The following is a 14,530-nucleotide window of genomic DNA, read 5'->3' as shown; positions in this document are numbered from 1 at the left end:
ATACAGTTGTGGACAAACTTCCAACTAAATGAGTGTCACTATAAGGTTACACAAAATTGCCTCGACGATGGGGTTTTAAACAAATACTCATAACAAATCACAGAGTGTGGTTATAATATAATACATAGAACAATTGATATTTTCATGAGGTGCTATATATATCCATCATTTATTATTTATTTATTTATTACTATATTCAAAGAAAGAATAACCTGTAGAAAAAAATATCCATCATTGTCCATTATTGTCCACGATCCATTCATCTGATTAAAAATTAAACATCTGATCTCCAATCTGATTAGAACAACACACCCTCCTACTTCAAATTTTGACAAAGCGGTGGTTAAAACAATGCCAGGAAGGAGATGATCTCCCTTTTGTTCAGGCATTAAAGGAGGGTGTGTCTGAACCTCACAAGTTGGAGGGAAGTTTGGACTGTTTGTGTTCAGTCTCTAACATCTTAGCGGGGGATCTAGCATGGGGAGAGTGAACGCCAGCAGACTGGTTCTGAGGTTCAGGCCCTGAATGTGTCCGACTGACAGGAGTGGCTTGACCCGGGATCCGACTGTAGGGTTTGCTGACAGCCAGGGAGGAGGAGAAGGGGCTCGGCGGCCCTGCTGCCGCTCCTGAGGAGCTGCCCATGGCCAAAGGCCCTCCCTGGTGTATAGAGCTGTGAGAGCCTGAGATAGTCTTTATTTCCTGGGTAAAGAGATCCACTGAAGACCCGGCCCTCTCTTTGAGGGTACACGCCAGCCTGGCAGGGCATGAGGTCTGAGGAGCAAGAGGGCTGTGAGAGCCCACGGTGCGGGGGAGCTCACTGTGGTAAACTGTTCGTCCCCTCGCAGGGCTTTGTATGCTGGGACTGTGGACTGGAGGCGTGTAGCAGGGCGACACCTCTGCGGAGCCATACTGGGCCAGGGAGGCGAGGGCCGAGTGCTCGGGGAGAACCTGGGGGAGGAAAACAGACTGGAGGCCTGTCAGGCTGTGCTGGGCCAGAGAGGCAGCGGCTCCGCCTCCGACTGCAGATACTGGCTGCATAAATCCACTGGAGGACTGGGTGCTGGTGATGAAGGGAAAATGCGGGAGGCTCAGACCGCTGGATGTCCTGCCGACTCTGTCATGAATAGACCCCATCTGCTGCAGTGTGGCGTGAGGGGTCTGCTGCAGGTGGCTTAGTATGGGGCCGACTGAGCTGGAGATCAGAGGGCTTATGGTGGAGGCGGAGGGGGCTGGGAATCTCCCTGCTAGTCTCCCTGGCACCCCCTGCTGGAGTAAACCAATCGGGTGGGGTGGGGTGGTCATAGCACCGTGGAAAGGCTGGGAGTGGAGCTGAGCGGAGCAGGTGTAGGAGACGGGGGCCTGGCTGAAGGGGAAGACCGAGGCCATGCCGGAGTGGGGAGGATGGGGCAGAGGCTGGTGTGTGGGCAGAGGGGTCAGGGGCTGCAGGCTGCTGGTGAAGATGGGCTGGGAGGTCAGTGTGGGTGACACAGGCCCAGTGGAGAGATGCTGTGTCCTGAAGGACGCCAGTGTGGGGGTCTCGATCCCAGAGTGGAATTTGAAGGAGCTGGCAGGAGAGCCGGGCCCTGAACCACAGCTGCTGGAGGTGTTGGCTCCAACATGGACTCTCTTTGCATGGCTGGTGTGGTCCTTAAAAGAACCAGAGCCTGGTGCCAGAGGATGGTGGAAGAGGATGGGAGGCAGCTGGGAGTGGTGGGCTAAGGCCAGAGCCAGAGGGGTGGTGGCTGCAGCGGCCTGGAGCGGGGCCTGAACCAACGGGGCCCAGATGACCGGGGTGGGTGATGGGGGAGCAGGAGGAGGGTTTAGGCCCTGTCCCGTGCTGGTCTGGATCAGCTGTGTGCATTGGGCCATGTCACGGTCATGTTGCACTATTCTTTGGATGATCTCATTCTCCTGGAGGTTTAATGTGCCAGAACTTTGGTGATGCTGGACTTTATGCTGAAGAACTGAGTTCCTCTTACCTGTTAAGAAAAGAGAAATACCATGCCATACTATAGATTATTGATACGAAGACTTTTCCAACACATATTGACACCATTTGTTTCTATATTCCACATCACAGTCAGAAAACTATGTAGCTCCTCTCTCTACCTGTGATCAACTAACTACGTCAGAGGGACATGTAGATATATTTCTAAGTGTGTTACCACCAACACACTTAAAAGATATAACTGGTATTATTGAAAATATACTTGCATTTAACAAATCATGTGAAGAATACAGTCATATAAAGTAACTGAGTGCATGTTAACTTCACTATTTCCATTTTATGCTACTTCATATTTCACCTCCTCTATAATTCAGATGGACTTATTCCACTTACTCCACTACACTATAAACTATACAACACATTGTTAAAGACTAAACCATTGGTTTTGGCTTGTGACCCCTTAAAAACAATGTGTGGTTGAGGGCCGATGCTATGCGTCCATGACTTATTAGCATTGACACCAAAGACACATTTCTCCCTCTGAAATGCACAGATTAATTGAAATAAAAAAATTTTCAAGGCCCAAAGAGCTAAAATTATCCAATATTCCAACATTTAATCCACGTCCAAAAATATTCCAAATTCCTCTTTCCAACCCTCATTAATCATCTCATGACCTCTCAGATTTTTCTTGTGACTGGACGACCTAACCTAGTTGAAACGAGCTACACCTAAACCACTGAAATGCTACTTAAGAATAGATTAATCAGTATTAACAATCTAATAATGTAATAGTGTATTACTGAAAGTGGCCATTTTTCTACAGAGCACTGTAAGAACATTTAGCTGATAATACATCTGTACTGACTTTTCCTTGTAAAAGAGTAATTTTTACATTCATTACTGGTGTAAAGGACCAGGCTACTTCTCCCCCCACTGGAAGAAAGAAAGAAGAAAAATAAATAATATGCAACTGTAAAACATGTTATAGACAGGTTTTATCTCTTGGCAAAGGACACACCAATTCGGTCCAGACGGTCGAGAGCCACAGTCTCAAAGGCTCTCCTCATCATGGGATACTCCTCCAGCACCTCGTTGAAGTTGTCGACTGACAGAGAGTACAGCCGACAGTAGTTATCTGCTCGCACGCTGGCTGTCCTCCTGCCTCGGGTCAACAGGCAGATCTCTGCAGGGAGGGAGGAAAAAACAAAAGTTCAATTATTTGTGCCATTGCTTGGTTTCCTGCTGATTGCAAGTCAGAGATTAATATCAAGAATTAAAAAAAAAATGTGTCATTAATATGAAGTGCTAGGTGATTGTTCTGCCCTTTTGCAGGGAAGTCCAGCAAAATTCATGTCTTTTAGATCCATTCACAAACGGAAAGGCAAAAATAGTATTATTAGTGTGAGACGATAAAACATGAAAAGGCCGATGCCTCTGAAGCCCACAGATGGAGCACTTAATGCAATTTCTGCAGCTTACAGTTTGTCCTGACCTCATCTGTCGTGCCAGAGCAGAAAAATAAAATAATGCGCCATTTAAAAAAAAAAAAAAAAAAGTAGACATATTTTTCAGGACAGACATATTGAGGATATAGTCACAAACACACACCCAGAATCACACACTCTCTCTCTCCTCTGTCCTGTTTATCAATTTAATCTATCACACGTGACAACATGGGATTTCTGACATATTTATTTGCCATGTGTCGGATTTAGACCCAAACTTTCTGTCCTCATGTACTACTTTCTCATCTGTGTGTCTTTAGCTGTGCTTAGCAGCTTCAAGCTAAAACATATGAAGTTTTGTGATTAGCATATCATTCTTGTACGTGAAATGCATGCTGGAGTATGGTTAAACACCGAGATATGCTTAGAAGCATCAGACGTTTTTGTTGGGTTGTCACACCTCTTCTGGTAGAAAATGCAGTTGATCAACGACATCTCCTGGATACCGACAATGACAGGTGGAGACGACGTAGCATGGGCAACGGGAAATAGAAAGCTCTGGATTTCAGCTTTGAATATGATGTTAACAAAAGGGGAAAACCCCACAGATGGAATCAAAGATCACAAAGCTTTGCTCCTCTTAGTCGTGAGCCCTTTTAAGGAGATGATGTGGACAAATTTTCCCAGCTGTAATAGTCTGCAAAGTTAATCTGCTGAGTGCCTGGGCAAAATAATAAAAAACAAATCATACTATCACCACTCCTTCACATACATTTAAACTGAACTGACACACTGCCAGCTACAGAATATATCAGCATGCAGGACACCCAGCAGGATATTACCTCCAAAATAAGAGCCATCAGACAGCTTGGTGTCTTTGCTGCTCTTGGTCAGGACACTGACGACGCCGTGCTGGATGAAGTACATCTTCTTGCCGATGGTTCCCTCTCTGATGATGTAGTCGCCCGGCTGGAAGACCTCGAAGCGCAGTTTGGTCAGCATGGAGGTGACGAAGTTTGGATCGGCGTTGGCAAACAGAGGCATGGAGGCCACCAGTTTACGACAGTTAAAGTTGATGATCTCCTGCAGGAGACACACACACACACACACACACACACACACACACAAAAAAAACTGTTTTAGATTTCATCAAAGGCAAAGCCGTTACTGTGTGTGTACATTTCAATCATAATAAAAGCAGGGTGGTTAACAGCTTAGTGCTCTGTTAATGAGGCTGCCTGTCCTCATATAGTCTCTAGCCATTACTAATCAGATTACATGACTATTAACGTTATCATGCAAAGTAACACAGCCATATTTGATGACATAAATAATTAAGTGTACACAATTTAGATCAAGGATGCTCACTTCATTAATTCACATAATAATAAATAGTTTATTACACACTATAAAAGGTAGGTATAAGCAGTTTTTAAGTGTTTATTAATACAGAGTATTTGGCAACTATAATTATAACTTCTCAGTGTCATATTATGTGTTGGGTTTTTATTTCTTACATGTTTGTTTACTGCTTATAAATGCTACATAGGAGGAGATAAAGTGACGTGTTAGTAATTTGTCTTTTAGCTGTAATAGACGTTACGATGCAGCGCCATCAGCAGCATCATTATGAAGACAACATCAGCATGGATGAAATCTGACCTCTCGCAGTGGCTCGTTCAGCTCCTCCAGAATGCTTTCCTCGTCAAACATCTTGCCCTGATAACGATGTTCGTAGTAGTCGTGGATCCTCTGACGCATGTCGGCTGGGAGCTTGTGGAAGGACATGTACTGCTCCACTTGTTTATACTGCAACGACCACACAAGTCCAATTATCAAAATCGTAAAACTATTCAAAGTATTTAAGTGACCAACCTCCACTAAATGCGTGTAGTTGTAAATGTAGTGTAACTGCATTAGAGTTCAAGAAAAAATGCAAAGTCATGTCAAAATGAATATATTAAACTGATTAATGTGTTGGCTCAGAGGTGGACTATAATGTGTCTCATTATGTTAACAGTCAACTGTCAGGCCATCTGTGAAACCTGCCCACAGTGCAATGTTGTGCCTCTGCCCCATCTGACAAATACAGTTGTGCTCTGCAGACTGCAGCTAATAACATTAACTACTGTGTCCTTCAGTGATGTACCAGCAAAGTACCAAAGATGGTCAGTGCTTACCCAACCTATGTATGTCACGTCCTGCTCCAAGTCTCATTTTTTATATCTGGATTTACCTGTTATTAATTACTGTGGTCTGTCATTTTCTATGTTCAAAATGGACAACAGTGGCTGCAACATCTTACACATAGATTTTCCCCGTTGCTCTATCATTTCTCATGTAGTAATAGTCTCCCTCTGTGGGGCACTTTCACACCTAAATGTAATGCAGACCCTTGATTACTGTGCATTGCAATGATTTATGTCACCTTTAAAAAAAAAAAGAAAAAAAAAAAGGTGGATTTAATCTTCAAATCACTTCTGGATAAAATGCTTTTTCACTTGTCCACAACATCACTTATTAACATCACCATGTTCACAGCAGTTTTTAATCAGCCGTGGAAGAAATATTCAGTAAAAGTAGCAACACCACAGTGGAAAAATACATTACAAATTTGCCTTCAAAATCATGTGTTAGTGAAAACACTCATTATACAGAAACATGACACCTGTGATATATATATGATGTGTAAATAGCATTTTATTATTGTAGTTTGTTAAGGTGGAGTTATAGTTATTTATTTTTATATACTTTTAGGTAGTTTAATCCATAACAATGTGTCATATTTTATAAATCAATCATAGGTTTTGTGTGTAAAACCTTAATATAAAAAGTAACTAATAACTAAAGCCATTAAATAATATTTTCTTCTTAATTATATATTTATATATTATAAAATTGTAAAGTAACATTTCACCACTAATTTAACTTAAAGAAAGTAGAAAGGCCACCTACCTTTTCCTGGTACTGCCTCCTGGAGGAGTCCAGGGACTGAATGAGTGCAGTCGCATGCCCCACAAACATGGCGAAGCAGGTAGCGCCCACAATCATGCTGAGGATGGTGAGCCACACGTCAGCCATGCCGATAGGCGGGTACAGGCCGTACCCGATACACAGCATGTGACTCATGGCCTTGAACAGGGCATAGGAGTACTGCTGACCCCACGTATCATTCTGTAAGGGAAGCGGAGGAGGAGAGAGAAAGTTTATCAATACCCACAACATTAATGCAGCAGCACGTCAGTCCGAGACTTTAAGATCAACAGGGGACGAGGCCTTGATTTTCCAGGATTGTTGGCTTTGTGCAGCCTACTGAGGGGCTCATGCTGTCCTGTAACATCACCTTACAACACTCTCACTACTGTCCTGGTTGATCTTTTGATATGTGTCTATTTCAGTAACCAATTCGCCCATTAATACATTCTGTGCTCAGATCGACAATTAATACAAACTGTCTGTAAATACCTGAATACAATTAGGCTGCAATTACCGACTATTTTTATAACTGATTAATCTGCCGATTACTTTCTCTACTAAGCAATGAACCGTTTGGCCTTTAAAATGTCAGAAAAGTTCCCACAGCTCAAGGTGACAGATTCAAATAGCTTGTTTCATTTGACCAACAGTCCACTATCCAAAGATATTCAGTTTACATATATGACAAAGATTTAAAGATTCAAATCCTCACATTACACAAACGATAAATCAGTGATCAAATAGTTGCTGATTAATTGTCTGTTGATCGACTAATTGATTAATCAACTAATCGCTGCAGCTCTAAATATAAGTCCCTGAAAACTGGTATTTCTAACATTCAATATCCATGATTGTGATTTTATTAGTTTGATTGACAGTGATCAAACAACCAACCGTTTTGATTCAAATCCTGATTGGTGCATGGGGAGTATACTGCATCACCTTTATCAGCCGAGAGCCGCCCACTTCAAACCAGAGACGAGAGCTCCGACAAAAATACAGAAAATCTCTCACATGGAAAACCAAAACAAATTGTGTTCATTTAGGACCCTCTTACTCACAGTAGGGAGGTTTCTGAAGGGCCTCTAAGAGTTACACATTTGGATGCTGTCTGACTCATAAATAATCCACTTACCACCATCTTGTTTCTAGTGACCCAGCAGTCAGGAGGGAAGTCCTGCAGCATGGGCACGAGGAACTGTAGACAGCCATCCCAGTGACACAGCAGCAGCATCATCCCGATCAGGTTCATGATACGCACCATGGCGCTGGCCAGATCATAGGTCATATGGAAAACCTGTGGCACAGATTATCAGCATTAATGCAAGTGAAACAACACAACACACATCTCTTTGTAAATAAATCTAGAAAATTTCTGTCCTCTCTCATGCGATCAGAGGATTTGAAATACACAGTAGGTGCTGTGTGGGCCGATGAATACAGGGGTCCTATACCAGACCACACTGTTCTTAATCTTCTATAGACCACCAGAGGCTGTTTCAGTGTTGCATAACCATCTGCAAGCAACATTAATGGACTGTGGGGAATGGAGCCTCAGTTGGAATTATAAAAATAAGATAATGCAGGGAAATATCTGTCATGAAGTAAGTTGACTGTGTGTGAGTGTGTGTGAGCCTCAGAGGAGAACCAACAAATTAACGCCATAGCTTTAAGAATGTAGACATTTGTTTTTACAAATAGCAGCATCATCTGTTTTCCCTTGATACAGAAAGCAAAAATGTAATAATCCAGAAAAGGGCGCAAGATAAAAGAAATCTGCCAGCGTAAGAGAAATCTCACTATGTTTATAGTGCAACTAATGATCATTTTCATTAGTGATTCATCCATTTGTTCAATAAAATGTCAGAAAATTGTGACAAATGCCTGTCATATGCTCTAAGAGGCAAATGTGCTGCATTTAAATCACTTTTCTTTATACAACCAGCAGTTCAAAACCCAAAGATATTCAATTTACTATTGTAAGACATGTAGAATATTCACAAATTTCATCCATAAAATCACTAAAATAGTTATCAATAATGTTTCTGATTAATTCCTGACGACCAGTTGCTACACATCATCACAGAGCATCAAAAGGACACCAGGTGTGCACTAGTGTGAAGTCTTCAATGAAGATCCAAGCTCATCCTTGCAGGATCTACCTCTTCCCACTGGTGGATGTAGCGGATGAGTCTGGAGAGGCGCAGCAGCCGCAGCAGACTGAGGATCTTGGTGAAACGGACAATCCTCAGGGCTCGGGCCGTCTTGTAAAAGTCCGAGTCGATGCGCGTTTCTACGATGAGAAAGATGTAGTCTACAGGTATGGAGGAGATGAAGTCCACAACGAACCAGCTCTTCAGGTACTTGATCTTGATCTGCTGTGGGTCCAGGATGATCTCCGTGTTGTCCTCCTTGACGATGCCCGTGCGGAAGTTGAGGACCAGGTCCATGAGGAAGAAGGTGTCTGACACCACGTTGAAGACGATCCAGGGCGGCGTGTGCTCGTCCTTGAAGAAGGTGATGCCCACGGGGATGATGATGAGGTTTCCCACCATCAGCAGCAGCATGGTCAGATCCCAGTAGAACCTGAAACACACAGTGACAAACGTGACGACTCAAATTTCAAAATAACAGCAGGCCAAAGTCACTTAGTCCCAGAAACAGTCCTGAGAGAAGTCATCCCAAACTTCACTCTCATACCTTTGACAGAATAACTGAGCTGAATATTTGATGTCATATTGTATTAGTGACCTCCAGGAGACTGGATGCATTAATGTGCTTTCAGTCACAAAAAAATCTGCAGATTTTAAGTGCAGTCTATGCCTTTATTAGGCTGTGAACAGAATTCCCTTTAAACTCCCCATCAGCAGCTACTTTGATAATCAATCAATCGGTTCAGTCATTTTTCAAGCAGAAATGTCAAACGTAACCTCAAGCTTCTAAAATAAGAGGATTTGATGCTTTTATTTCTCATATATGATTGTAAACTGAATATCTTTGTGTTTTGGACTGATAAAGATACAGAAGTAATATGAATATGTCACGTTTGGCTGTGGAAATATATAATGTGCATTCTTCACCATCTTTGGACATTTTATAGACCAAGTGAGAAAATAATTGGCAAATTAATCGATAATGAAAATAGTCGCAGCCCTGGTAAAAATACTATTGTCAGTAACTTGAACTTTCTGTTCTGTTATCTTTAAAAAAAACAAAAAACGAAATAAAAAAAAAAAAAAACACCGATTTTGTCGTAGTCTAAATTTAGTCTGAGTCAACTGTGTCTGTGTGCATACTGAGTATGTGCTGCATATTCTAAGTAATTCTGGACGTGTAGGAACTTCAAATAGAAATTGATCCCTGTGCAACTTGCAGTCTCAAACTAAAACTCAAAATCCAGGAGACTTATGTTCAAATGAGCAGAAACCATCCAAACAATCCGCTTGAGCAGAAACATTAACAAAGCAAGACATGTGCTGATTCAAGAGAACAACAGTGGTTCGCTAATGCGGTTCAATATCGGGCTTCTGGCCACAGGGACGGAGAGGAAAATGGTTTATTGGAATTCATCTGACTTGCTCATGAGGAAATATTGATTTTCATAACTAACTAAATCCTCAAGTATCAGCAGCAGTGTGTTCAATTTCATCTATAATTGTGTGAAAACAGGGGGGCTGCTTTTAGTTAGTGTTTACAGTATTTTATTTTGGCCAGCACTTCACAGCATCACAGGAAACATGCGGCACAGTGATGCACAGCTCAGCCACACAAAGACCAGCCAAGATATGGAGAGTGTTTGTTTATACCAATTACCAGCTTGAGTATGTATGTGGACGTGAGCTGAGAAAGCATGCATGCGTGCGATTGCATGACGGATCCATTTCAGAGACCTAATTAACCACTGATCGATCCGACAGGAGCCTGACACACCTACAGAGCCAGCACAAACTGCAGGAGGGGTGGGGGTGTATTACTCCACTTAAGCGTGCTTGTAGCATGTGAGGCTGCACACAGTAACCACCCTATGCTGCGTGATCCGAACGCTTGTTACCTTCAAGAGAAGAGAATGTAGATCAGTGGAAATGTAATGTTCTCAAAAGCACTGTTTGAATGAACGTCTCACCATGTCGTTAACAGGTACAATTACTTACTTTAGACATGACTGACGGTGAGAGAAATGTGTAGCATGTGGTGATGATGTCGTACGTGGTTGTTGCAAACCACTCCATAAAGAAACATCTAGGACTCGCAGGAAGCTTAACTGTGTTCCTGACATTGTGACATTTTCTGGGCTCACACGAGGGTCCAGGAGAGAGAGGCAACCGACAGCAGTCAGGATGTGACCTGGCCTCATCACAACCTACAAATTCAGACTTCAACACAGTTCTGCCTATCCCAGTTACTCACAGCCAACCTTCACAGGAGAACATCACAAAAAAAAAAGAGAGAACCGGCGAGGGCAGGGTGGCCATTTGTTCTAATCAGCTTTCTGTTGTTCTCTGCCAAACAAAGCATTTGCATTCCTCTCTTCATCTGCCTGTTGTCTCTGCAGTGACACACTGGTCCTAATTGCACTTCCCCTCTCTGGCTAAATCCACCGTTATCTCCTGGGAATCCATGTCATCTCCAGAAGTCAGCTCCCATCAGCCAGATGTTGAGCAGTTAGCATTACTGCTCTGCACACGTCACTGTGCTGCAGAACCCTGGAACAGCTGGACCAAAAAAAAAAAAAAAAAAAAAAAAAAAAAAAGAGGGTCTGCAGGGGACAGTGCATTACTGCTGTCCCCTGCAGACCATCCAATTTGCTCATCAGCTGACTGTGCACGCAGCATTCAGCCCACACAGAGCAGACGACTTGCTGGTGTAATCTGGAGTTACCATCAAAAATAAATAAATAAATAAAAATAAAGTATGACAGTTGTTGGGTCCCTGGACCAGTAGAGGCCCAGATAGGAATCTTGCACTATTTGGGTCAGAGTGCAACTACGTTAAAAAGCATGAGAGCACAAAGAGAGGGGAGTTACAAGCAAAGTGAACACAAAAAGGCTTAAAATGGTGAAAGGAGCTTAGATCAATCAGGACAGCTGAAAAAGGGATCACATTTGTACTAGAGATACTTATCTCTTGCTGCCAGAGTGCAGCTGAAGCACAACAGCCTGCATGCAGCTCAGTGGCTTAACACACACCTGTACTGTGGCTCAGGCCCACCAGCAATCATATTAACCATATTTACACAGCGTGCCAGTTCAGTATGTCTGCTGCTGTAGCCACAGAAAGCTTTATTAAAAGACAGCAGTAACTTATGATATAAACAGCTGAGAGAGCGTGTTTATAAAAAGATCCAAGGAGAAGATACATGGTTCGCACTGTAGTGGGTTGATGAACAGTGGTCATGGAAACTCACAGTGTGTCAGCCCACAACTGTTGCAGATATCAGGGAGTGAAGTTGACTGTTTAGACGGCTGGATGCAAACAGTGTCTCATAATCCAAAATCATCTTAAATGGTGCAAAGGTTTACACCTGCAGCTTAAAATGGGATCAGTAGGATAAAGTGTTCACCTTAAGAGGCCCACAGCAGGCACCAAAACCCTGCGCCTGCTCAAAGTGTGACCCAAACGGAGCATGGAGTAATCACACCTCATACCTCATACACAGAGTTAACAGCTGGGCGCCCTGATTCCTCACAACATCATTTTCATTTCAATCTCTCTTTCTGTCTGTCTCTCCCTCTCTCTCTCTGTGTATGTTAAATGTTTTGTGGTGTGTCCCCTCCCCGTCCACACCATCTCTGCTCCATTAGACTAATTGTGCTGTAATAATCTGCACTGATGTGTGCTTCTAATATCTTGAATGATCATGTTACCCTATTTTGATTACCCCATTTCCAAGCCCCTGCTGCACTCTCTGTAATCCACTGCCCTCGCTAAATGATAAAAAAGTGTAATTCAGATGAGTGGAAAAAAAACCCTGCAGTGACACACATCGGCATACAACTGGCCAGTGAAAATATGATGACAGTGAGCCTCAAGGTTAAATGTCATGAAAATCCCTTGATGGCAGTGATGAACAGAATGCTGGTTCGTATGCAGCGTGCGATGAGATGTAGAACGTGCATGCATGTATGCGTAGCACAGCATGGCTGGTAAATTAGGGAATTACAGGTTGGTTTAGTTTGGTGCATTTAATTCATAGATAGAGAAGACTGTCCTCACAATGAGTAGGTTAGGTAACCATGTAGCCTATTCTTGTGTAGATGGAGTCAAATACACACACACACACACACACACTTATCTGGGCCAAGCAAAAGAGGGACTTACATCCTACATATGTATGATATAATTTGGCTGTCATTGTGCTCATAAGAGGATTTTGTATGCCAGTCAACTCCTTCTCCTGGTATATCACATTCCCTGTGAGAATGGCCTGTGCAGTCTTTACAAAAAAAAAAAGATCATTTCCAGACATGAAGCCATTTATCTATTCAAGGTGTGTAAGGATTACTGAAGCACATTCAGCTTAGGATACACCTGCACAGGCTCACACTCCTGATTATTGTGTTGTTATCATAATATCATCACAGTGACCAAAGACAAAACACTCCTGCTGTATGGGGAATTAGTGTGTGTCTATTCTGTGGTGTTAAGTTTACACTTTAATGGTGTTTTATGTCTCATTAAGGTTTCAATATGATCAGAGTTTTTCTAGCGCACATTTGTAGGCCAAACAAGCCTAATTGACAGGAACACTGCAGCACTTTTATTTTTGTAAGACACCACTGAGTGTAAATAAAGTTTTTTTTTTTTGCACATAAATTTACCTAAAATCACTGTAGGGGTGGATTATCCAGAAGCCAGCAGACTTGACTCGCTCCCTCTCATGCTCCACGGCCCTCTCACTCCCCAACATCCGCAGGGAGAACTTGTTGACACCCGGTTGGAGCATCGCCCCAAACTGCCGGTGCATGAAGCCGGCTTGGTACAGCCGGTCATCTTCAGGTATTATTTGTTCGGCACCCTCCAACTTGATGAAACTTGACTGGTCGAACACAGACGCTTGCCCGGCTGCGCCACTCAGACCACCCGTTGCCCGCTGCTGGGCCCCGGGGCCGTGCTCACCGGGGAAACTCTCGCTGACACCGGCGTCAGCCTCGGGGATGAGGCGCCGCTGTTCCGCTGGGTCTGACCCGGGAGGATGCCGCCCGGTGATGGAAGATATGCTGCCTCTAAATAAGCGACAGTCCCCGTTCAAGTTGGTCTTCACACTAACGTCCCTTTCCAAGTCTTCGCTCCTGGCCTCCTCAATGCTCTTGCAACTGCTTGCAGGAGACGGAGAGGACAAATGTTTTAGCCGAATACTTTTCCTCTTAGTGTCCTTGTCGCCGCTGTCTCCTTCGTCAATCACGAATGGCTTTTGCCCAATGTTTTGCGGCAAGCTGTAGAGCCGTTTGCGCATGGAAGACTGGAATCTTTCCATTTTCAAGAAGCAGAAGAAATGCGCTCTAAGGGTAGCCTGTGAAAACAGAGGGATAAATCACCAATCTCATACACTTGGGGTACCACTGAAGGCAAAACAGAGACGGCGCATCCGCAGGACAGGTCGTATCTTATTTGACACTCGGGACGTGCCTCTCTCCCCCCGGTTCAAACATTGAGATGCGTCAACAATACGTGGCCGCTTCAATCCGACGGTCATGTAAAAGCGGTAAACGGGAAATGCATGTAAATCCAGGTAACCCCACAGCGTGCAGACGAGAGCGCATCAGGATGCAGCATGCTGAGCGTCGGACGTGCCGGGGTGGGAGAATGCTGCTGCTGCTGCTGCTGCTGCTGAGCTCCTCAATGACAAAGCATGATCTCCACCTCCCCAAAATATCGGAGCTCTCTGTCAGTGCAAGGTGATGACACACATGCACGCAGCTGGCACCGGCATCCAAAGACCTCTGACATCACTGATCCATCAGCCTCCCGCGCCTTTCCAATAACGTGAATATTGATGGAGCTAATCTATCGGGTTGCCATAGGAGCCAGGATGGCACACGCGCTCACCCCGCCCAGTCAGGACAACTGGAAGGGGGATGATTCAAGGATGCGATCCAGCCTTGGAGTTGCTCACTGTAGTTGAGAGAAAACGGAGAATGCACAGGCTGGTCTTTATATG

At 43.7% G+C, this 14,530-nt stretch overlaps 1 protein-coding gene across 1 annotated transcript; it reads right to left on the bottom strand.

Moving 5' to 3' along the window:
* Window positions 1-411: 411 nt before the first annotated feature.
* On the bottom strand, window positions 412-13,846 carry LOC111229813 (potassium/sodium hyperpolarization-activated cyclic nucleotide-gated channel 1-like). The gene is made up of 8 exons (XM_022756285.1): window positions 13,191-13,846; window positions 8,535-8,958; window positions 7,508-7,669; window positions 6,352-6,570; window positions 5,059-5,205; window positions 4,239-4,479; window positions 2,970-3,134; window positions 412-1,979 (listed from the first exon to the last, which is right to left on the bottom strand). Exons 1-8 carry the CDS (start codon window positions 13,844-13,846, stop codon window positions 412-414), a joined length of 3,582 nt encoding a protein of 1,193 aa, XP_022612006.1.
* Window positions 13,847-14,530: the final 684 nt, after the last annotated feature.

The sequence above is a fragment of the Seriola dumerili genome, unplaced genomic scaffold, assembly GCF_002260705.1.
Source record: "Seriola dumerili isolate Sdu_G_001 unplaced genomic scaffold, Sdu_1.0 BDQW01000242.1, whole genome shotgun sequence".
NCBI lineage: Eukaryota > Metazoa > Chordata > Actinopteri > Carangiformes > Carangidae > Seriola > Seriola dumerili.
This window is presented reverse-complemented; position numbering and strand designations above follow the sequence as displayed.